The 24413-nt window shown below is 44.1% G+C and overlaps 1 protein-coding gene across 2 annotated transcripts in view; it reads right to left on the reverse strand.

Annotated features, from left to right (window-relative positions):
• Positions 1-24413, reverse strand: part of INTS9 (integrator complex subunit 9) — a 104842-nt gene that overhangs the window by 17735 nt on the left and 62694 nt on the right. For both annotated transcript variants that reach the window (XM_059697574.1, XM_059697575.1), the window contains exons 7-9: positions 17178-17298; positions 16366-16500; positions 2861-2972 (exon numbers count right to left, since the gene is read on the reverse strand). In XM_059697574.1, coding sequence (XP_059553557.1) covers positions 2861-2972; positions 16366-16500; positions 17178-17298 — 368 coding nt within the window. The remainder of the gene's footprint in view (positions 1-2860; positions 2973-16365; positions 16501-17177; positions 17299-24413) is intronic.

Below are 24413 nucleotides of genomic sequence, written 5' to 3' on the forward strand. Positions count from 1 at the left end.
GGTGGTTTATGGGCAGGGCTTTGGGAGGTCATTAGGGTTAGATGAGGGTGGAGCCCCCAGGAGGGGATTCGTGCCCTTATAAGAGGAAGAGACACCAGAGCTGCCCCTCTCTGCTATAGACACAGCAAGAAGGTGGCCTCTGCTAGGAGGGTCCTCACCAGGACCTCACACGCTGGCAACCTACTCACAGCCTTCCCAGCCCCCTGAACAGAGAGGTAAACATCTCTTGTTAAGCCTCCCAGTCTATGGTATTTTGTTACAGTAGCCAGAGCTGACTAAGACATTAGCCAACCGGCACTTTTCTAAAAGAAAGGCAGGACTTCTTGATTTTATTGACAATTATATCCAAAGGAAAATAAATTTCTTCCAGGTAGCAAAGACCCCAAGTCTCTCAATTTAGTCTTCTCCCCCCAAATAAAAAAATACCACCACCAAATATTCATAAGAAAACATACACCTGTTCAGTGGTGTCACTGTTGTGAATTTAAAGTCCATGTACAGTAAGTCCTCACTTAATGTTGTTGGTAGGTGCTGTGACTTTAACCCTTTGAGTGCCAACCAATATCCTGGGAACTATGCTAAAATTGCCAAGGCATTTTTGATGATTTGACAGCAGTTTAGGAAAAAAATTATGAATCGCAAGTAAATGAAGTGACATATTCAAAAACTTAAGGAAACCTTTATTACATTTGTTTTCATCTTTGACATATATTGTTTGCTGATCCTAGCTAATAAAAGACAAAAGGGTAATTGACCATACCTTCGCTACGCTTCCCATTGGCTAATCAGAGCGACTATATGCAAATTAACCGCCAACCAAGATGGCGGCCGGCAGCCACGCAACTGAAGCGAGCAGGAGGCTTGCTTGCTTCAGTGATGGAGGAAGCCAAGGTTGCCTGCCTGCTGTGGCCCGGCTCTGAGCTCCGAAAGCAACAAAGTTTCAATTATAGAAGCTAAACAAACCCCAGATACCTGCTTTCAGCAGGCCGTGGCCTCACAGCTGGAGTGAGCAGGATGGCAACAAAGTTTCAATTATAGAAGGTAAATAAATCCCAGAATAAAAAAAAGAAAGAAAAAAAGGAGAGGCTGGGAGCTTCAGTTGCCGGCCAGCCTGAAAACAGCCCTCAGCCCCTCACCCAGACTGGCCAGGCACCCCAGTGGGGGCCCCCAGCCTGAAGGGGGTGTGGCCAGCTGCAAACAGCCATCAGCTCCTCACCCAGGCTGGCCAGGCACCCCAGTGGGGACCCCCACCCTGAAGGGGGTGTGACCAGCTGCAAACAGCCATCAGCTCCTCACCCAGGCTGGCCAGGCACCCAAGTGGGACTCCCACCCTGATCCGGGACACCTTTCAGGGCAAACCAGCCGGCCCCCGCCCGTGCACCAGGCCTCTATCCTATATAGTAAAAGGGTAATATGCAAACTGACCCTAACAATAGAACGACTGGGAATGACTGGTCAATATGACACACACTGACCACCAGGGGGCAGACGCTCAATGCAGGAGCTGCCCTCTGGTGGTCAGTGCGCTCCCACATCGGGGAGCTCTGCTCAGCCACAAGCCAGGCTGATGGCTGCCAGTACAGCAGTGGTGGTGGGAGCCTCTCCTGCCTCCTCAGCAGCGCTAAGGATGTCTGACTGCAGCTTAGATCTGCTCCCTGCTGGCAAGCGGACATCCCCTGAGGGCTGCCGGACTGCCAGAGGGATGTCTGATTGCCAGCTTAGGCCCAACCCCCCGGGGAGCAGGCCCAAGCCAGCAGGTGGTCATCCCCCGAGGGGTCCCAGACTGTGAGAGGGCACAGGCTGGGCTGAGGGACCACCCCCCCCCGGCCAATGCACAAATTTTTGTGCACCGGGCCTCTAGTTGTATTATAAAATACTAGTAAAAAAAATTTGAAAACATATAATGTTAAAATAGAGGGACACCCTTCTCCAATATCTTCCACAAAATCGTCATCTTCACAACAAGAAGTGACATATTTAGCAATATCATCATCACTAATAAAAGCAGACTTAGAACTGGACGCCATTTTGAAGCTTTAGGGCTACAAAAACTGAGTAAACTTCATAAAATCATATTACCTGTAAAAAATTAGGCAGGTAAATGCCAGTGGTCAATTTTAGAACTACAAACATTTGGCATCATAAGTAATCTGCACTTAGGTGCCATCTGTCAATAAAGAGTGAACTACTAGCATCTAATAGTGACACTGCAGGAGGAGCACGACCGAGCTCCCCGGCACTCTAGGGGTTAAGAGGAGCAATGCATATGAAGCCAATTTTACCACAGGCTCATTGATAAAAACAACAGTTAGGTTCCTACGGCATCTCCACAACCTACAATGAAATGCTGCTGAAACAAACGACATTCCTTGAGGACCTGCTGTCCAACCTTTGACTGTAAGGACCCCTGCTCCAACACCGAATCCCACCCGAAGCAACAAGATTAAATAAGAATTTTCTATATGAACAAGTGAGAGAATGCTGAGTACCTGTTGCATAGCATGCTCAAAATTCGAAGGTACCATTATAACAACTATTTTTACTGCACCTTCAGATTGAAGCTGCTTAACCCCTAGAGTGCCGGGGAGCGCTATCATAATTTTTTTCCTAAATTGCTGTAAAATCAGCAAAAAAGCCTTGGCAATTTTAGCATAGTTCCTAGGATATTGGTTGGCACTCAAAGGGTTAAGAAGTGCTTTTGTCGACTACTGGTTTTGCAGGATGAGCAAAAAGGGTGAGAGAAAACGGGGAAAGGTCTTAAAAGGGGGCACCTGCGGCGTAAATAGGAAGGAAGGGGCAAAACACTGCAGAGGTAGGTACTGAAACACAAACTTCACGAGTCAGCGGGGGGTGCACATACCCAGGTTGCTGAAGAACTCGCCCACCATGCCGTCCGGGTTGGCAGTGGGAATCTGGGTGAGGCCTGTCAGGACGAGAACATCGCTGTTTTTGAGAGATGCCTGGTCCATGGGCTGAAAAATCAGAGAGCCATGCTTAGTAATTTAAAAAGGGATGTTACCCACAAATATAAAGGCAAAAGAGAATATCACATTGCTCTATGTCCAACTCATCACCTCTTACTTCCCCTGAGGAAGTCTGTCACTAAACCGTGGTTGCCCATGGGGTGTGGGGACTGATGGGGGATGGAGGAGGTGTGAGGAACTCTTTGGGGTGCTGAGCACATGATATCAAAGTTCACAGCGTTGTACATGTAAGATCTTAGGGTTTCACTCTATATAAATGTTATTTCAATGGAAAACAGCAGATTTCTATAACGTTTTTTGCTCCTTTCACAATATGATCTCACATTTACCATGGGGGGGGGGGGTTTCTCAAACTTGAGTTGCATCAGAATCACCTGCAGAGTTGGCTGAACCAGGGAGTGTGGGCCCCAGGGCTTCTGATGCAGGTCTGATGGGCCAGAGGATGTGCACTGCTAACCAGCTCCCGGAGGTGCTCCTGGGCTGGTGTGGGGATCACGCCTTGAGAACGACTAGACTGTGTAATGTGATTCTTAAAGCAACTCTGCGAGCACCTGGAATCAATGCTTTTATGAAAAAGCGGAAGTTGGGACTCCAGGAGTCGAGGTGATTTTCCCCAAGTCTCAGTGGCAGAGGGACCAGGAAGAACATGGATTAGGAATTAGAAACGTGACTTCCTTCCAATACCATTACTGGCCACATGGCCTCAGCCAAGGCTTGGAGCTGGGTTTCTTGTAAAATGGGCATATTTCTTCGCCCATCTCCCTTCACTGATTTCTGAGAGTCTCATGATAATATTCATGATATTCTTGTGAACTATGAAGTCTAATGGTGCACTGTTATGTGATCCTCAGGATGTTTTTTAAAAATATATTTTTATTGATTTTTAGAGAGAAGAAGGGAGAGGGAGAGAAAGAGAAACATTGATGTGAGAGCGAAACATGGATCTGCTGCCTCCTGCACACCCCGTACCAGGCATGTGCCCTGACTAGGAATCGAACCAATGACCTCTTGGTGCATGGGCTGATGCCCAACAAACTGAGCCAGGGCAGGCTGTTGTATTTTTATTTTCACCTGGCACAATTTGAATTTTTTATTGTTTTCCCTAATTACATCAGGATTCAAACTGGCAACAAAAATGATTCCATGACTGAGCTCCTGGAGAGCTCCTAAGTGTTTTCATTTGTAACACATCTTTTCCTCGGTTTCAAATAACATACTCATCGGAATGTTAGCAGAAAAAAAGCCAGAAACACAGATTACTAAGAGGCCTCATCCCTCCCTTCCCTGTTCCACCCAGATTTCCCAATCCTATCTAATAAAGAGGGAATATACTAATTGACCCTCATGCTGTTGCAAAGACTGCAGCGCCCACAGCCAGTAAGGAGGGAAAATGCTAATTGACTGCCCCGCCCTTAAAGATGGCAGCGCCCACAGCCACTAGATGGCCAGCAAGGGAGGGCAGTTGTGGGCGATTAGGCCTGCAGGGGAGGGAAGTTTGGGGCGACTGGGCCTGCAGGGGAGGGCAGTTAGGGGTGACCAGGCCTGAAGGGGAGGGAGGTCAGTTGGGGGCAATCAGGCAGGCAGGTGAGCAGTTGGGAGCCAGCAGTCCCGGATTGTGAGAGGGATGTCTGATTGCCAGTTTAGGCCCAATCTCTGTGGGCAGGCTGGGCTGAGGGACATCCTTTTTGACTGCCCCTCCCTCAAAGATGGAAGTGCCCACAGCCACTAGATGGCCAGCAGGGGAGGGCAGTTGGCGGCGACCGGGCCTGCAGGAGAGGGAGGGCAGTTGGGGGGGGACCAGGCCTACAGGGGAGGGCAGTTAAGGGCGACCAGGCTGTCAGGGGAGGGCAGTTGGGGGTGATTTCATGCACCAGGCCTCTAGTAAAAAAATAAAATTCCAAATTGTAGTACAGCAAAGACCCACCACCTGCACTGTTATCTCTGAGTACATGTGCCTTCTGATGTATTTCCCTTTAGCATTTTATATAAGCATAGGTATATGGGCTTCATTATTTTTTTAAATAACATAACTGTTGTTATATAAGCTGCTTTACAACCTGAAAAACATTTCTTTAATAAGAATATAGAAAAACTACAGTTATGACAATTATACTGAATAGCTTCTAATTCCTATTTGCAGGTTACACTAATGTGTCTAAGAGCTTTTCTGCTGCTTGGGAAGACCTGCTCTGCCTATCTGTGCCTCTCCAACAAATACAAATGTGCCCACTGCTTCTAGAGAAGGAAGGTGGAGTGGAGTCCAGTGGTTTAGTAGCACATGTGTAGTGAGCCTGGGAATGTTAACTATCATGCATCAAACACAAGGAAACCGGAACGGTGACAAAAGGCACCAAGTTTTGTTGAGCAGTATTTTCAGCTTAAAATGGTAAGAATTTTATATGGGTCTTATTTGAACAAGCCAATCGTGATCCACAGGGCTGACGGGAGATGGGGAAATTCAGAGGGTGCAGCACTCCCTGAAATGGTATATACAATTCTGTCTGTGCCTATGTACATTTCTCTGTGGAGTTAATTGGATTGTCTTATGGGCCATGACCCCAAAAAGTTAAGAACCACCATATGTTCTAAATGAAAACATATAAGGAAGAACAAATTCTGGCCCTGAAACCATTATCTCTGAACCTCAGCCATCGGCAATGCCTTCCTTTGAAAATTAAATGCCCATAATAAAAAAATAAACAAAAGCACTTGTATAAAGTGATGGTGCTCTAACCAACTGAGCTGTAGAGACAGACTCATAGAAAGAAATTAGGCAGACAGCTCTGGTGGTGGTGGTGGGTGCTTGGTGGGGGAAGGTTGAGCAAAGAAGGAAAAAAAAGAGAGACCTCATGGACAACAGTGTGGTGACTGGGCGGGGAGGAGGGTGGAGGTGGAAAAGAGCATAGAGGGGATAAATGGTGATGGGAAAAAGAAAACAAAAAATCATCACACATCTCAGTTGTAACTTAAAACAAACAAACAAACAAACAAACAAACAAACAAACAAAAAAACCAAAAAGCAGTTCTACAACTTGAATCCCACCGAGCTGGAAGTTATGAAATACTCCATGTCAGGCCAGATGCGGAAGCTGGGACTACACGAACATGCTCCTTATTTAGCTCTATAACTTGGAGACGTTTCTTGCTGACGGCCAGTGCTACTGTGAGGAAGGAGGCTGACAAGGCTGTTAGTGGCCCTCTCCAAACAGGCTGACCCCACCACCATCGCCAGGTCCCACCGAGGGCAAATGTATACACTGGCTGCTACCAATAGCCATGCACTGAGCACTTCAAATGGGAGCATTTTGTTCAAATGCACAGGAACAGAAAATTCCACTGTGTACAAGACTCAAATGAAAACACCTAATAAGTTGACAATTACAATCGATCTTGTAGAATAAAGTTTTGAAAAACCCTAAGCCCACGGATGCTTGTGGCTATCATGTCGGTCCTCTGCTGGGTAATTTTTACTGAACGCTTGCACAGGACACGAGAAAAAGAAGACCCAGTCTTTTGGTCCTAGAAGCTTACAGTTAAGTTGAAGAGAAAACATGTATGTATAATCAGAAAAGAGGATTTTTCAAAAAGCCATAGAAGAATAATGCAAATATCAAGAGCTAGCATTGAGTATATGAATGCTAGGAGGAATGCGGACCAGAGAGCTACCCGGCCAGGGAGGTTGCTTGTGTATGCTTTTGGGCAGATGGAGTTTGGTTCTAGGTTTCCTTCCTTCTTTCACCAAGGAACTTAAGACAGCCCAGGTCGCTGCCTCTGGAACCTCCCCGTGACACCCCTTCCCGCCCCCACACCAAGATGTCCTTCCTACCCATGCCCCATGGCCTCCAACTCTTCCTATCCCAGCACCAATCACACTGGATCGTAACTGCCTATTTACCTGTCTGCATCCCCAAAGGACTATGAAGCTGAGGGGAAGGACTGTGTATCTCCATTGCCTAGCAAAATGCCAGGCACACAGCGAATACTAAATTAACATTTGTTGAATAAATGAGCCCATGAAAAAAGCACACAGTCTGACAGGCAAGGCAAGGGCATTGCATCTTGGGAAATGCTACACGGGAAGTCAGGAAGGTAAGGAGGGCTGGGGAGGGAAACCTGGAGATGCCAAATGACCTGACTTGCCTGGAATGGAAAGTCTACTCTGGGGCTGAGGAAAGAGATTAGTAAAAAAAGAGACAGTATAATTGGTCAAGGGCCAAAAAGGTCAACATCAGGAAGACTGGTAGGTGGGCAATAAGGAGTCAATAGTCTGAAGCACGAGAAGACATTTGGTTATAATAATTATAGATAACTAGAGGCCCGGTGCATGAAAATTCATGCACTGTAGGGGGAGGTCCCTCAGTCCGGCCTGCCTCCTCTCAGTCCAGGAGCCCTCAGGGGCGGGAGGTGACACAGCAATCAGGGGAAGGCGACGCCCCATCACACCTCTGCTGCTGCCACTGCCGGCAGCACAAGCCTCGGCTGGCCCTGGTACCTGAGCCTCGGGCGGCCCTGGGTGGCTGGGGGGCTGAGGGAACTGGGGGTCTCCGGAGGCAGGTGCGTAGAGCGGCTGGGCCAGCATGGGGGCGGGCCCGGCTTTGCCGTGCGCCTGCCGCCCCTGCAGGGTTGAGGGGACTGGATGCGACCATCTTGTGGCTGTGGGCACTGCCATCTTTGAGGGCATGGCAGTCAACTAGCATATTCCTTCCTTATTGGCTGTGGGCGTCACCATCTTTAGGGCGTGACAGTCAATTAGCATATTCCCTCTTTATTGGATAGGACACCCAAAGGAGGAGGGTGAGACCAACTAGAGAGAGGTCATGCTGAAAACCCCCACAGCAGCTCAGACATAAAGGGAAAAGCACTGTAATCTCATGGCAGGTGAAATGGAAGCAGCAGATCTACACGACACTAAAAAAACCAACATTTGGGAATGGGTCAGACACATAGGACAACGGAGAAACCAAGACTTTAAGATGCCTCCAAAATGTCAGAGACATAGTCAAAGGGAAATTTAAGAGATGCAATGATTTAAAAGAATAAGGACACAATAGTACGTCCAGTGTTGGCAAGCTGCAAGTGTTGAGGGGAGGGAGAGCAAATGGGTTTATTCTGACCTATCCTCCTTTGATGAGAGAAAAAAGAAACAGCCTCGTGATTGGCTGAGCTTCGTCTCTCAAATGTGTTCCAGTCTAGAGACCAAGGCGGGGAGAGTCCTCAAGGCCAGGAGGGCTGACGTGGTGGGATGAATGCCCTTTCAGGCCCCTTTCGAGGTCAGAAGGACAGAAAAAGATCAACACCATAAACACACCAAAACGCTACCAAGGGCAACACCACCAACAAAATATGTCACACACTACAATTTTCCATGCTTCAAGCCTTAGCCTTGTATCAGGGTCCTGGGCTAGGTCAGTTTCTAACACCAACCAGGAATTCCGTAGCTCCCCACTCCAGGTATTTGTAGCTTTTGCCCTATTACGCTGGTGATTTGCACACCTAAAACTCAAGTCCTGCTGGGAAGTCAGGCAAAATGGCCAGGAAGCTATTAAAATAATGAGTGTTAAGTTGCCTTTTCAAACCATTATAAGAGAAAAACTGGTGTTCAAATATAGGTTCATAACCCACAAGCAAATCCATTAATTTGATTTCTAAGGCCAAAAAGGCGTTGGCTCTAATAACCAAAAGTGCTTTAGCTAATGCACTTATGGGATCTAGCCAACGGTTACTGTTTGTTTTGTTCTATTAGTATTATTGTTTCTAAACAATGTCCTATACCCTGTTTCTGGGCACCCTGAACATCTGTTTGGTATAGGTATTTTTCAGTGAAAAAAAATTAAAAGAGAAACTTAAAATGTCCAACAGTGATAAAAGTTAAACATTTTATTGTATGCCCATATGATGGACCACCAGGCAAATATCAAACATCCTGTGGTGGAATACTAATAACCTAAAAAAAATTCATTAAATAGTTAAATCAGAAAGAGCAGAAAAGCAGGCTGTGAATAGTTATCTCTTTGTATTAAGATGATTACAATTTTTATTTTTTCTCTGAGGTTGCTAAGTTTTCCAAAATTACTACACTAAAGATAATGTTCCAATAAGAAATATAAGGCAATATTATTTTAAAACAAAACAAAAACTCCACTATGCTTCCTGACAAGACAAAGACAGTGAGCTGCTGGCTCCCTTTTAGAATCTAAATGGAGGGACAGCTTAGATATAAGAGAAAGTGACAAATTTTGAGAGAGTAAAAAACTAGAATAAATTCTTGGGGAAACCATGGGTCCTGGAATAGGGACAGAATGGCAAGAGCCACAGAGGCCTGGGCATGGTGGGAGAGTAGAGGCTGGGAAAAGAACACCTTGTCCCCTTCTCGCTCGTCTATGCTACTGTTGGCAGACTGTGGCTGCTCCCACACACTGCGAGGAAGAAAACGCCAGGATGGAGGATGAGTGTTCACAGACGGTGCAGGCAGACCTAAAGCCCTGGCTTGTCTCTCACACTCCAAGGCTAACCGGTGGGAAACAAGTCAGGGAGACAAATCCTGGAGCAGAGGGCTTTCCTGGGGGGCAAGCAGTGAGAGCTCACAGGGAAACAGCATAGGACCCCAGAGGAACACACCACCTACTGAACACAACAAGCCACAAACCCACCCCACGTGGCAAATTAGTACACAGAAGAGGAGACTATGCATGACAAAAGCCCACACACAAATAAAATAAAAACAAGTAAGTAAAATAAAAATGACTAAGTATCAAGAAAAATATTTGGAAATACTGTGCGTAAAAATATACTTGTTGAAATAAAAACCTCAGCACATACGTTGCAGTGCAGTATGGATACAGCCAAAGAAGGAATTCATGAGCTGGGGGATCAAGAGGAATTTTTTTCAGGAGGCTTCAAGAAGAAGATGGGAAATATAAAAGGAAAGAGAGATGGAAACATAAAAGTGTTACTATCTATATACTTGAAGTTCCATCAGGAAGAATTTATAAAATGATTAAGAATTTTTCTACATAAAGGAAATTGGAAGATCGTAGAGTGTTATGTTACACTTATAGACAGGAAAAGCACACATGTAAGATATAGTACAGTAACCTTTAAGAACATTGAAGATAAATTAAAATTCTAAAAGCAGATCCCTCAAAGGAACACAATTCTGAAGGGCTTCACAGTTCTCAACTGCAACAAGGGTACAAGCGGAAAACAAAGTAATATTTTCAAAGCTTTATAGGCTCAACATTCCTTTCCTTTCATTTTATATCTATGAAGCTATCATTTATAAATGTGAGAAAAATTAAAAACTTCAAGGCCTCATGAGGTTTACCATTTTAAGACCCCTCAGTAAATATTCCTCAAATATTTCTGAAAGAGGAGTAAATCTAGGAGGATTATGAGACATACGGGAAATTTGAAAAACAAACTAAAACCCCCACCTCAATAAAGTTCACTGCTGTCTCAACAAGCAATATATTAACCACCCTAAGTATATTCTAAATAACCCAGAACTAAAATTCTGGACAGTATCAACATGGTGGGTGGGGGTAGCGGGGAGGAAGGAAGAGGAAAAAGATGGGAGATAAGAGGAAGGTGTGGCTCTGGAGGGAAAGATATAGATATTGCTAAGCTTGACACATTGCGGACCAGTAGTTTTATTGCTAGCTTTACCCAGTGGCCAGATAAGTTTCTATTGAACAAGTATAAAAAACGTTTTACATGAATGTTAAAGGCACGCTTTAAAATTAAATACCCATTGCATTTTGAAGTTATTTATTACATGCTCTTACGCGCTAATATATTTTTAAAGAATTCTCGTGATTGGCCACAGCCTGAGAGCAGAAAACACGAGAATTCTCGTGATCTGTCTTTAGATACTTGTAGGAAAAATGAACAACGCAGAAGAATAAAAATAAAATATGTATGTTCAAATTGTAGAAAAAAATTTAGCCCTGCAAAAGGAGGCAAGGAAGGATGGGAAAAAAAAATGAAATAAAAAATCAAATAAGAAGGCAAAAATAAGTCCCAAATACAATAGTAGTTACAAGAAACACAAATAGGTTCACCAATCAAAAGAGACTCTCTAGATTAAAAAAGGAAAAACATCCCTGGCCATGTCTTCTACATGGGATTCACTCACTAGAAAAGGACAGGGAAAGAGTGAAAAGAAAGGGATGGAAAATAACAGCAAACATGAAGGGGGAGAGAAGTCACTTGGCTTTTAATGCAGTTTTAATCGAGAAAAAAACACATCATCCTGATAAAATGAATAATTTATCCATAAAACATAATGATCATGAACCTATATACCACAGAGCATACAGCTTAAAATTATTAAAAGCAGTAACTGGTGAAACTAAAGAGGGAAACAGGTAAGTCAACACGTTTTCAGAAACGGGTAGCTGAGCGAAGTTATGAAAGACTTGAGTAAAACAATAAACTCAAATGAATAAGTTCATATAGAAAAATTTTCATTCAACAGTGAGTACCGTCTTTCCCAACATATGTAGAACATTTTCAAAATAAATAAAATTTAGAATCCTGAAGCATAAGTATGACTTGAAAAAAGTCTTGTCTAAGTCTAACCATACTGGATGGATTAGAAACAGACAAAAGTACTATAAAATAACTTTGGTCTTTAAATCATGAACATTATGAAGGAAATTATGATATGCTGAGAGATCAAAAACAAAGCATTTCATATAAAAAATTTGCAGAATTAAATGATACTAAGAAACTGACAGCTTTAAATATACTTATTGGAAAGCAAAGAAAGACCAATGCAAATGAGATAAGTATTAAAAGAAAAGTAACAGAATAAACCCAAGGAAGAAAATAATAAAGGGAAGAATAAAGAATGAAAATACAAAAAACAAAAACAAAAAACCATTGAAAGCAAAAACTTTTTCTTTGAAGAAAAACCATAATGTAGACAAACTTCTGGCAAATGTGACCATGTTAAAAAAAAAAAAGAGGTACTGAAAATAAAATTTAAAATGAAAATAGACTTAAACAAAAAAATTAAATAAAAGGATAATGTATACAATTCCGTAAGTTGAAACAATTTCATGTTTCGAAAACCTTGTCAAAATGGATAAATTTTGGCCCAAAGTGGCAACATCCTGACCTAGAAAATAGAGTTCAATAACCAAGAAAAAAATTAAAAAGATAATCCCAGGCCTAGACAGTTTTATAGAGAATTTGAGTTTTAAGAAAAGATAGCCCCTATTTGTCTATCCGTGGCATTAGAAAAAGAGGGAAAAAATGCCCAAATCATTTAATGAAGCTAATTAATGTACCTGCTTCCAAATAAATAGTGATAGTACAAAAAAAATAACACATGAGTTCATTTTCACTCATGAATATAAATTATACACCTCAATTAAATACTGCCCAACTGATTCCAGGAGGGCATTTAAAAATAATAAACTGTGATCATGTAACATTTACCCAGGGAATGCAAGGGTGGTTAAATGTGAGAAAAGCTAACATTACAATTCACTACATTGATGGTTGAATGGAAAGAAATCACATGATAAGTTCACAGACTCAGAAAAAGATCTGTGAAGGTATACCATCTGTATCCGATTTTTAAAAATCAGAGAATTAGGACACAGGAGGAATTCCTTAAATGGATAAATAAAGATGTACAGTAAGCACTCTCTTTATTGAAGAAACCACAAAAGCGTTCCCTTTAACACCTGGTACAAGCCAAGGATGGCACGATCAGCACCTCTGTTTAACATGGGACTAAAGAGCCTAGTTGTAAGACGGGAAAAGAGGTAAAAGATATAGGATTGGGAAGAGAAGTGACAAAGCTGTTACTCCTTTGCAGATCTTATCATCAAAAGGTAAATATTAGAATGTGAGAGTTCAACATGATTACTGAATATTAGATCAAATTTTTAAAATTAATACTGAGACCTTGTCCTCATTAAAGGCTAGTTCTCCAGACTGTCAAACTACAGTGGGAAGCCTGGGGAAGGTTTTGGTGGGGGGGGGGGGTTTAAGAGATCAACCGAAGGACTTACATGCATGCATATAAGAATAAGCAATGGACACAAAACACTAGGGGGTAGGGGCTGGGGGAATGTCAAGGGGGGGAAAAAGGAGACATATGTAATACTTCAAGCAATAAAAATTATTTAAAAATAAATAAATAAATAAATAAATAAATAAATAAATAAATAAAATAGGGAAATGAAAAAAAAAAAAAGGCTAGTTTTCTTCCTCTTGCATTTGGGATGGTGTACTTTCTTTGGCCTCAATTCTCCTCCAACTCTCCAAACATTTTTATTCAGGACTATTTTCCTACCTCCCACTGTCTAGTGGTAAATGTTCCCTACAGCCCAGTCTCTCTCTCCCTTACCCCTTCATTTATATGTTTTAAAAGTCTGATGCCTCTCCAGGCTTGCCTTCACATCATGGTCTGGCTCTGCATTTCTGTCTGTCCAATGTTCTCTCAACTTTCTGTTTCATCACACCCACCAACACCTTCTAAAACCGACAACCCCAGCCAACTCCTCCTTGGCACCTAGATTAGTGTCATTATAACCATTCTCTATGTCCTCTAAGCATGAAATCTCCAGAGACAGTGAGCATCCTATCTAATAAAGAGGGAATATGCAAATTGACTGGCATGCCCCACAAAGATGGCAGTGCCCAGTCCCCTCAGCCCTGCCAGAGTTGCCCAGTCCTTTCAACCTCGCTGGGGGTTGGGGGGTGGCAGGCACACAGTGTGGCCAGACCCGCCCTTGGCCCCCCAGCCGCCCAGGGCCAGCCTGAGGCACAGGCACGCTTCCGATGGCGGCGGCTGCCCAGGCGCCCAGGGCTGCCTGAGGCTCAGGTAACCAGGGCCAGCTGAAGCTTGTGCTGCAGGCAGTGGCAGCAGCAGAGGTGTGATGGGGGCGTCACCTTCCCCTGATCCCCGGGTCGCCTCCTGCCCCTGAGGGCTCCCAAACTGTGAAAGGGGGCAGGCTGGGCTGAGGGACCTCCCCTCCAGTGCATGAGTTTTCATGCACTGGGCCTCTAGTTCAATATATGTTTGTTGAATTAAAGAACTGCTAATGTTTTCTTGTACTTATCTTTCCATTCTTATTGCCTCAGGCTAAACCCAAAGCCACATTCCCCTGTGCTTATGAGATTACTAGGACGGCCTGCTCTATTCTTCCTAGCTAGTGAGGGTTCCACTCAAGTAGACCGGTGGTTGGCCTCTTTCTGTCAAGTTTAAAGTTTAACTGTCATAATGGTGTGTAAGCATCCGTTAACAAGCCATGAACTTATGGGTGTGGCTGTAGTCCACGAAAACATTATTTACAAAAACAGGTTTGTGGGGGGTTCAAATTTGGTCCATGGGCCATAGTTTGCTGCCTTTTGAAGTACACTATCAAGTTTTCTCAAACCAAAACTTTTCTTATCCCTTAGAATTCCATTATTCGGGTAAAAGAAAATTTAATTTATTTTCTTTTTTATATACAATACTGGCTGCCAGTTATGAATTAAAATTAATTACTTAAGTATGATACTCATTACTTTCAAAACCTTATTTTCTCTTTAAATTTACGAACCTTATAAGAATAATTTACTGGAAATTACATCAATAATACTGTAAAGGCTTTGATGTAAGCAGGACAAATAGGAAGAGTTGGCAGCCAAGTAATCTTTCTGTCTTTCATGGAGGAATAGATCAGGAGTGATAGAAGCTGCCAATAAGAAAATTTGATTCAATGAAGCAGGTTAAGATGACATTGATGGGCTTTTGATTTCAATAAGCGGGAAAGGCCCAGACTTCTGCTAGCTATAGGAAAAAATTCCAACTTGTCCCCTCAAGACCTTGAGATGAAACTTGATTATAAAAGAAGGTATAACAAAAAAACAATGCAGAGTAGCAGCTCAGGAGCATCCTGTAGTTCTAGACTTACAGCAGCCCTTCTTTAACCCATATTAAAGTGGGATTTGGATTTCTCCAAATTATCTACCATCCATCCATTCATTCATCCACCCATCTGCTATCTAATAATATCCCTGGCCCTCCTTTACAAACATGGAAAGAACCAGAATTTATAAAATGAATAATAAATCCATTTATAAAATGAATAATAAATCCTTTAAAAACACCTAAAATGGAATAACTAATGCATTTATAACTAAGTTTATGTACTTAGCTTATTGCCAAAATGACTGTTGATGAATGACCAACGTAAAACCTTCCAATAGCTTCCCTCTACATATGAAAATAAAATCCAAATTTCTCATGATGGCCTACCGGGCCCTACACGGCCAGGCCTCTGCTCATCTCCGGACATCTCTGCTGACCACACTCAGTATGCTGCAGTCTGAGTGGCCTCTGCGCTGCAAACATGCCCGGCTGCTCCTGCTGTAGGGGCCCTTCATCTGTCATGTCTCTGTAATACTTTGCCCTCACTGCTGTACGTGGTCATTTCTTCAGGTCTCTGTTCCAACAGATCCTCCCCGGAAGCTTTCTCTGCCCATCCAAGTTAAACTAGTCTCCATCACTCTACACACAGCCTGACTTTGTTGTTTTCAGTATTTATATCACAACCTGAAATTACTTGGCTAATTTATTTTCTGCACCCATCCTCTCTCCATACATCCACAGAACTCAGGTCCATGAGCAAGGACTCTGCCTGTGGGTCACCACTGACTCTCATACCTGGAGGAGTGCTGGACACATAGTAGGTCCTTAATAATGTTAAATAACGAATATCTGCTGAGTAAACAAGTGTCCATCTCTCTTCCACATCAGGTTATGATTATCCGAAGTGTTGGGAAATCTCAGAATCCTAGCGGTGGCTTTAGAGGCAACAGGACCTTACAGGGGAGCCAGAGATTCTAAATGTGGGACATGAACAATCTAACTTTGATAAAGTGTACGTGTGGAACATAAAGTTTCAGTGCAGCAGGATGAGTAAGCTCTAGAGAGCTGCTGTACAACACTGTATCTACAGTCAACAGTAATGTCTTCTACACTTAAAAATTTAGCCTGACCGGGGTGTTCAGTGGTTGAGTGTTGATCCTTGCACCAGGAGGTTGCCAGTTCAATTCCCAGTCAGGGCACATGCCTGAGTTGTGGGCTCGATCTCTAGTAGGGGTTGTGAAGGAGGCATTCAAGCAATGATTCTCTCTCATCATTCATGTTTCTATTTCTCTCTCCCGCTCCCTTTCTCTCTGAAATCAATAAAAACATATTTTTAAAAAAATTTATTAAGAGGGTGGATCTCATGTTAAGTGTTCTTACAATGATTTAAAGTGTCTATAGAAACCAAAATTAGGTAGATTAAAACACTGCTGATGGTACTCTGGATATAGTCTAAATTTGGGTTAAGTAACCAAAAAGCTGAGTTGTTAAATGAGAATTCAGAGTTACCTGTGGGTGTGTGGTAAGCAAGGAGGATCCCGAGACGTAAGACACCTTCTCATAATGGGACTGAATAATCCAGTTGGAGCTTCCAAGGGCGTAGCCGGAGCTGAGCGGAGTCACCTGGACCGCACCAAACAGCTCCTGGAAAAGAACCGCAGGAAGAAGTGATGAGCTCTCAGCAACGCAGACATGCAGGTGAGTCTGTAGGAGAAAAGAGCTGACATAAAACAGAGAGAGTCCATGTGGCAGACACAGAGAGCAGCCCCATCATTTTGACTTGTCACCTTTCAGAGAGTTTCGGTGCATCCACATGGCACCAGGCACTCTGGCCTCACTCAGTGAAAGGCAGAGCGGATATATTACCAAATAAACCGGAGAGACAAATACGTCCGTTTTCTTTTTCTTTACAGGTTAGGTGTTATTCTCATGGTTGCTCTACACCGAATGACTCTGGGCATAAGCTGACAGAAACGGGAACCTTATCGTTATCAGGTCAGAGCTCAAAAGTTACACTTGCAAGTTGCTTCCTGATCTCTTTTATGCTCCCTGTTTCCTGTTTCCCTTGTCCAAAATCTGTCCTAAAGTGGGTAGAATGACATGCCTTTCTCTTGACTTATCACATGCTGGCCAATCAAATGCCGCCCAGGAAGAACCTGGGAGGGATGGAGGAAGGGACTGACACTGTTCTGTCTTCAGCATGCACAAGTACACGATTCTTAGTGATCAAATGGCTTATAAAGGGAACTAGGGGATCCTACCATAAAACCAATATGAATCAAATGCATTCATTAATCACTTAAGATCATATCAACACTCACAATTTTCTGAGAATATCCCACCAGCTGGATTTTACTCAGGGCGGAGTTCACCTCTTGCATCGTATAGCATCTTCTCCAGGTGGACACTTCCACTGCGTCCTTGAGAGGAGAGGGCAGCAGCCTGTAAGTGCATCACAATGCCAATTCTTTAGGTTCTAGAGGTTCCGTTCAAGTACTCCGTCCATTTTGTCCAAGTTGTCCAACTTACGGGCACATAACTGTCCATGGAATTGTGATCTTTTTTCTTTCTCTTGGCTGTACTGTCCCCTTTCATTTCTGGCTCCAGTAATTTAAGTCTTCTCTTTTTTTTTCTTGGTCAATCTAGCTAAAGGTTTGCCAGTTTTGTTGACCCTTTCAAAGAACCAATTTTTGGTTTCACGGAGTTTTTCTATTATTTTTCCGTTCTTTATTTTGTTCAGCCAGCATATAGCTGGATCTTTTTTACTTTTTATTCAGTCTGATGATGTTATCTGACTGACTTGTTTAAGCCATTTACATTTTTTAATATTATTGATATAGATGGTTTGTCTGCCAATTTAAATTTTTTCTATGTCTCACGTCTTTTCTTCATCTATTTTTCCTTTACTACTTAAAAAAAAAAAGATAGTAAGTGAATATTTTTGTTTGTAGCTTCTTCTTTCATACCCCCCCCCCCCGCCCCTTTTAAGTTATTTCCTTAGTGGTTGTTCTAGGGCTTACCACATACATCTTACTATAGAACATTTCTATATGGCATCTCACATAAGATAAATGTTCACAAAAGATAAATGAAATAAAACTTTACTCATGGGCCAGCAAAGCAATAGAAATGGGCTTGGTTAAACGCAGATGAGGCTTGGCATAAAAGAGGAAAGTAAAACATGATTTGTGATCTTTCAGACCAGCCTCAGGAACATCCATTAAAATAAGCAAGCAAACAAACAAAATGGGTCATTAGAAATACATTTTATCACTTGCTCTAACATAACCAAGAACAGACCTGAAAAGTGACTTCCCTGAGAGCCTCAGGACAATACAGATGAAGGAACTTCTGATGAACTGAATGTGTGTGTTAGCTCTGCTCTCTCCTGAAATATCCCTGAGCACTAACAGTAAAGGGCTTCACACACACACATACAGACACACACATGCATGCGCACACCCTCAAGAAAAAGAGAAACAGAGACAATAGCAACAGCATTCTGGAAAGTAAAAAGTAGGTCAAATGGTAACTGTCTTAGCAGACCCAGGAAAGTTCAATTCAAGCCTCAATTTATACTGCAGAACCCACAAAAAGCTCAGCAATTGAAAACAGTAGGTACGTCTGGAAATAAAGTTGAAGATGGGCCACCCCTGTTCCTGCCACCCACTCGGGACTCAGCACATGAATGAAAACTATACCTTAGCAAGACATCATAAACTTAGAGAACAAAGAGAAATTCTACAAGTTTCCACAGAGCAATCTACAGGATACATACCAAAAACCTACACTCAATTGCCTTGGACTTTTCAATAGCATTTCTGGGAGCTAGAAGAATAGAGCAATGCTTTCAAAATTCTAGGAAAAAATTATATCTAATCTGCATTTCTATCCGAGTGTGAGGGTAGAACAAGGCATTTTAGACGTGCAGGGTCTCAGATAGTTTACCTCCCAAGTATGCTTTCTCAGGAAGCTATTGGAGGATGTGCCCAGCAAAATGAGGGTGAAAAGAAGGAGGAGGAGGGGCAGGGGCAAGGACAGGACTTAGAAAACGGTGCTTCCAGCAGAAGAAAGAGGCACAGAAACCTTCAGGATCGTGGTGAAGATCATCCTAACCTGAAAGCTGTGCAGCAGGCTCGAAAGCAGCTACAATTAGACCAGGGGAAGAGAGAAAACTCTGCGAGAGGATTTCTTACGATAAAATTGTTAAAAAACAGAGTTTGAACATACTGAGGAGAGACTGCTACAAGTGAGGCAGAGGTTGGACATAAATTTGTAATAAGTACATTGAAAACGAAGCAAATAAGCAAACAAGTTAATTAGTAACTCAAGGAGAAACAAAAAGTTGTGCAGAAAGGAAAAATTATCCTAATAATGTTATATGGCCTGTGAATTGCATACTAGAGATTTAGCCAAAATAGCATACAGATCACGTTATTACAATTCCCTTTACCTGTTTCTTCAGCAACAAAATACCTTCTACATAAAGAGTCACATGAAGATTTTCTTATTTCACTTATCTGTCCTCTTGGTTTAGGTTTCACAGTATTTATTCAATAAAGATTTACTTAGTCCTGACTGCAGTCTTAGCATTAAGCCCTGTAAGGGATGTAACAGGCACAACATAAAGGCCTCTGCTCACAAGGAGCTCAAGTTTAAGAAAAATTTATAACAATACAAAGCAATAAAAGAGCTGTGGCCTGGCTGGTGTGGCTCAGGGGTTGAGCATCAACCCCTGCACCAAGAGGTCACTGGTTGCATTCCCAGTCAGGGCGCATGCCTGGGTTGTGGGCTCGATCTCCAGCAGGGGGTGTGCAGGAAGCAGCCAATTGATGTTTCACTCTTGTACTTGCGCGCGCTCTTTCTCTCCCTTCCCTCCCCCTTCCTCTCTAAAAACCAATTAAAAAAAATCTTTTTAAAAACCATGATCCATCCTTGACTGTATATTTGCCTTCACGCACAGAAGGTCCTAAATAACATATTAAAAATGAAAATCTTAACACACACCCTCCTCCACTGTAACGGCTTGCCATTACAATCAGGATAAAATCTAAGGCTCTTAGTGAGGTAGAATAGTAAGCAGCTAGAAAAATTCCTGGGCAAGTGGAATGGGGAAACTGAGACAAGATAATTAAACAAGGCCAAACAATTTGACTGATTTACAGACAGCTAGTGAATCGCAAGATCTTATCTTCCCTTACCAAGGACATCTGAGAACAAACGGTGCATACTGTATACACCTCTCCTCCCTGACCAGAGAATAAACAGCTTACATCACTCTGGTCGGGTAGATAGAGGACAGAGACCCAATTAATGCCACTTGTGTCAGCCAACCCCAAGGGCAGATGAAGTCAGGGGAACAAATAACAAAAACCCAATTAGAGCCAGACAGGCCCAAAATAAAAATAAAATTGCAAAGGTGAACCAAGAATAATCCCACACTTGCCCCTATGCCCATTTTGATGCATCAGCATATTAAAAATGCACCTGGAAAGCTGATGAAAATTCTACTGAAACCCTCCTTTAAGATGCTCGCCCACAGAAGAGAGATAAAACCCCCCAGACAAAGGGTACCAGCGCATGTTTGCTCTAGAGCAGCGGTCGCCAACTGGTGGTCCGCAAACCACTGGTGGTCTGTGAGGTCTGAAAGGTTGGCGACCGCTGCTCTAGAGCACACCCATGCCCCTTCTCGGGCATGAACTTTTTACTTTCTTTTTTGTAAACTCTAAAGGTCCCCACAAGACTTGCCACCAGGGGAGCAGTGGGCAGTGGCAGCTCGTCCAGGGCTAACCCTCTGATCCTGTCTCCCAGGCCCCCCTTTTCTCTGACTCCAGTGAGCTAAAAGCAGCCCCACCTTGACTCACTTCTGTCACTCCAGCAACAAAATACCTTCTACATAAAGAGTCAATGAAGATTTTCTTATTTCACTTATCTGTCCTCTTGCTTTAGGTTTCACAGTATTTATTCAATAAAGATTTTCATATCCCAGGGAGCTCATAGCAGCCTCACCCTGACTCACTTCTTTCCTACGACATTTCTAGGGAGTCAAAGCAGAGTGCCTCCTAGGCTGCTCCTGCTGCTGCTTCTTCCCTTGGTCTCTCCTTTGTTTTGCTGTCCTCAGCTTTAACAAACGTGCTCTCAACATCACCTGCACTCGTGTGGTGAAACCTCTCCTGCACAAAGTCAACAGCCCACCCGCTCTAGGCCGGTCCCTGTCTGATAACATTAGCATGGCTTTATAAATTCCTTCTTTATCTAGGTCCTGCCTCAGCCTATAGCCTTGGACATCATGGGGGTGCTGATCCCTGCACAGTCAAAAATCCACATATAACTTTCATTTCTCCAAAACTTTCTAATGGCCTACTATTGACCACAAGCCTTACCGAGAACACAAACAGTCAATTAACATATTTTGTATGTCAAATGTATTACATACTGTATTCTTATCATAAAGTAAGCTAAAGAAAGATGTTAGCCTGGCCAGTGTGGCTCAGTGGTTGAGCATCGACCCATGAACCAGGAGGTCACTGTTCGATTCCTGGTTAGGGCACATACCTGGGTTGAGGGCTTGATCTCCAGTGTGGGGCATGCAGGAGGCAGCTGATGGGTGATTCTCTCATCATTGATGTTTCTATCTCTCTCTCTGCCTCTCCTTTACTCTGAATTCCATAAAAACGTATGTTTTTTTAAAAAAAGAAAAGATGTAAATAAGAAAATCAGAAAGGAAATACATTTACAATACTGTACGAGTTTATTTTAGAAAGTCCATGTAGAAGTGGGCCTGCACAATTCAAACCCTGCTGTTCAAGGGTCGATGCTACTGAGCTATAAGCCGCTCTCAGTGCCAGGCTCCCTCGAGCCTGCAACCTCCCCCGTTGCCTTCCTCACCTTCTGTGTGGACGATGCCTACTGCTGCCCTACTCCTGCTTTAAAGCCGAGACCATTTGCCACTTTTTCTCCACCTTGGGACACTGGAGCAGGCCAGGGGCACGTCCTTTATTCTTTGGGAAACAGCCCGAGTACGAGGGACAGGGAAGAGGTACTGAAGCTCTGCTGGACGAACTGCGGGCAGGGGTCAAGGCCACTGCTTCCCTTTCCCTTCGGTTTCCCTGTGTCTCTGCCACCCACACTGAAGAAGGGGAGTTTCTCTCAGAGGCACTATGACATCATGGGAAAAAAAGAGACCTCTTTCCCTCTGTTACCTCTTGACCTCTGAGCCTCAGTTTCCTCATTGGTAGGACAGGGAGAATATCACCTTCCTTTCAGAGTTGTCAAGTGTCTGGCAGAGAATAGATACTGAGTACAGATGGTCTCCAGCCCTCCCCAGCACAGACAGCCATCACAGCCCAGGAGCATTGTGTCTTCCAACAATTCAACCCAAGGTGATTTACCCAGATGAGCAGCGATGACTATGAACTTGAGTGGCCCAGGCACTTCTGTGAATTCCTCAGGATTAGAGAACCTCATGGCTTGGGCCTCCTAGGGCTGCCCTTCATAAAAAATAAAGGCTTCTCACACTGTGCTGAGTTGGAGCAGAAGGCTCCTTAACTTTATCCGAGAGCTGGAAGGCTGTTGTGGGAGTGGCTAGAGCAGCGGTCCTCAACCTGTGGGTCGTGACCCCTTTGGGGGTCGAACGACCCTTTCACAGGGGTCGCCTAAGACCATTGGAAAACACATATATAATTACATATTGTTTTTGTGATGAATCACTATGCTTTAATTATGTTCAATTTGTAACAATGAAATTGGGGGTCACCACGAGGGTCGCGGCATTAGGAAGGTTGAGAACCACTGGGCTAGAGAAGCATAATAAACTGCATCCCTCGCCCCAACGGCATTTGTTATAAGTTGCCTTCAGATTTGCCAAGGCCCTGCACTGAGCCGCCTCTCTGAGAGGCTGAGCCAAACAGCCACACACAAGCCTAGGGTTAGACTGCTTTCTCTCCTCTGCCCTTCCCCCTCATATCTTGACAACTAGTACTGCCATTACCCAAACTAACACCCGGGCTCTACTTCCTTCCCTTGAAGGCCCTTCCAGCATCCTCTCCCCTTCCCATCTAGGACAATGTTCTGTGAAAGTTAAGCCGATTCAAGTCTGAAACATTCTCCAAGTAAGGCATTTGGTTCCTTTACTGTTTCCACTCTCTGCTGGAAGGTGAACAATCAGATATGCAGCCTCCAGAGTAAGCTAGCAAATGATCCCAGCCTTGGGTAAGGGGGAGAGGGAAGACTGAACATTCACACATATTTCAGCCTGGATCTTTTCCCATCATTTCCTCCCCTCAGGAGAAATAGCACAGAAATTATAAACTTACGTTCCAGAGAAACTGGAGAAACCATTTGTGTAAACAGAAATAGTCATGATGGTTTCTGATGACCCGTTTAGTAAAGCAATGTTGGAAGGAGGAGAAGAGTCTTGTTAAACACAATAACAAAAACAATAACGTATCTTCTTATCCCATTATTAGAGGCCTGGTGCACGAAATTCATGCACTGGCGGCGGGGGGGGGGGGGGGGGTACCTCAGCCCAGCTTTTGCCCTCTCGCAGTCCAGTAGCCGTCAGTCGGATGTCCTTAGCACTGCTGCAGAGGTGAGAGAGGCTCCCGCCACCGCCGTTGCGCTTGCCAGCTGTGAGCCTGGCTTCTGGCTGAGCAGCGCTCCCCAGTGGGAGTGCACTGACCACCAAGGGACAGCTCCTGCATTGAGCATCTGCCTACTGGTGGTCAGTGCGCTTCATAGCGACCTGTCATTCCACCGTCGGGCCAAAACTGGCTCTCCGAACATCCCACGAGGGTCCCAGATTGCGAGAGGGCGCAGGCCAGGCCGAGGATCACCACCTGTGCACGACTGGGGCTGGGGAGGGATGCGGGAGGTTGGCCAGCTGGGGAGGGGCCTTGGGAGGGCTCCAGGGTGTGTCTGGCCCGTCTTGCTCAGTCCCGATTGGCCGGATCCCAGCAGCAAGCTAATCTACCAGTCAGAGCGTCTGCCCCCTGGTGGTCAGTGCACGTCATAGTAAGCAGTTGAGTGGCCTTAGCATATCATTAGCATATTACACTTTGGTTGAATGGCCAACTGGACGACCAGACACTTAGCATATTAGGCTTTTATTAGATAGAATATCATACTAGAGGCCTGGTGCACAAATTCATGCACAGGTGGGGTCCAACTGGCCCATTCCAATCGGGGCTGATCAGGCCATGCTGGCCAGGGGGAGGGGCCGCAGGTGGTTGGCCAGCCAGCCCTGCCCCCGATCGGTGGAGGGGTGATCAAGGGTGGGGCTGGCTGGGGGTAGGGGCCGTGGGCGGTTGGCCAACTGGCTCCTCCCCCTGGTCGAACTCCTGGATGAGGGGACAATTTGCATATTAGCCTTTTATTATATAGAATTTTTCACACAGTAGTATCTTTTCCATTTCTGTGTCCTCCGCACTGAGCATAGTGCCAACATAAAGACAGATACCTGTTCTCGTAACTAACACTTCAGGAAAGGTAAGAACCAGTGAGTCGGTACTAATGAGTCCTATCTGTACGCACCAGTAAGTCTGGGTGGAAGTGAGCCC

The sequence above is a fragment of the Myotis daubentonii genome, chromosome 5, assembly GCF_963259705.1.
Source record: "Myotis daubentonii chromosome 5, mMyoDau2.1, whole genome shotgun sequence".
In the NCBI taxonomy this organism is placed as follows: Eukaryota; Metazoa; Chordata; class Mammalia; order Chiroptera; family Vespertilionidae; genus Myotis; species Myotis daubentonii.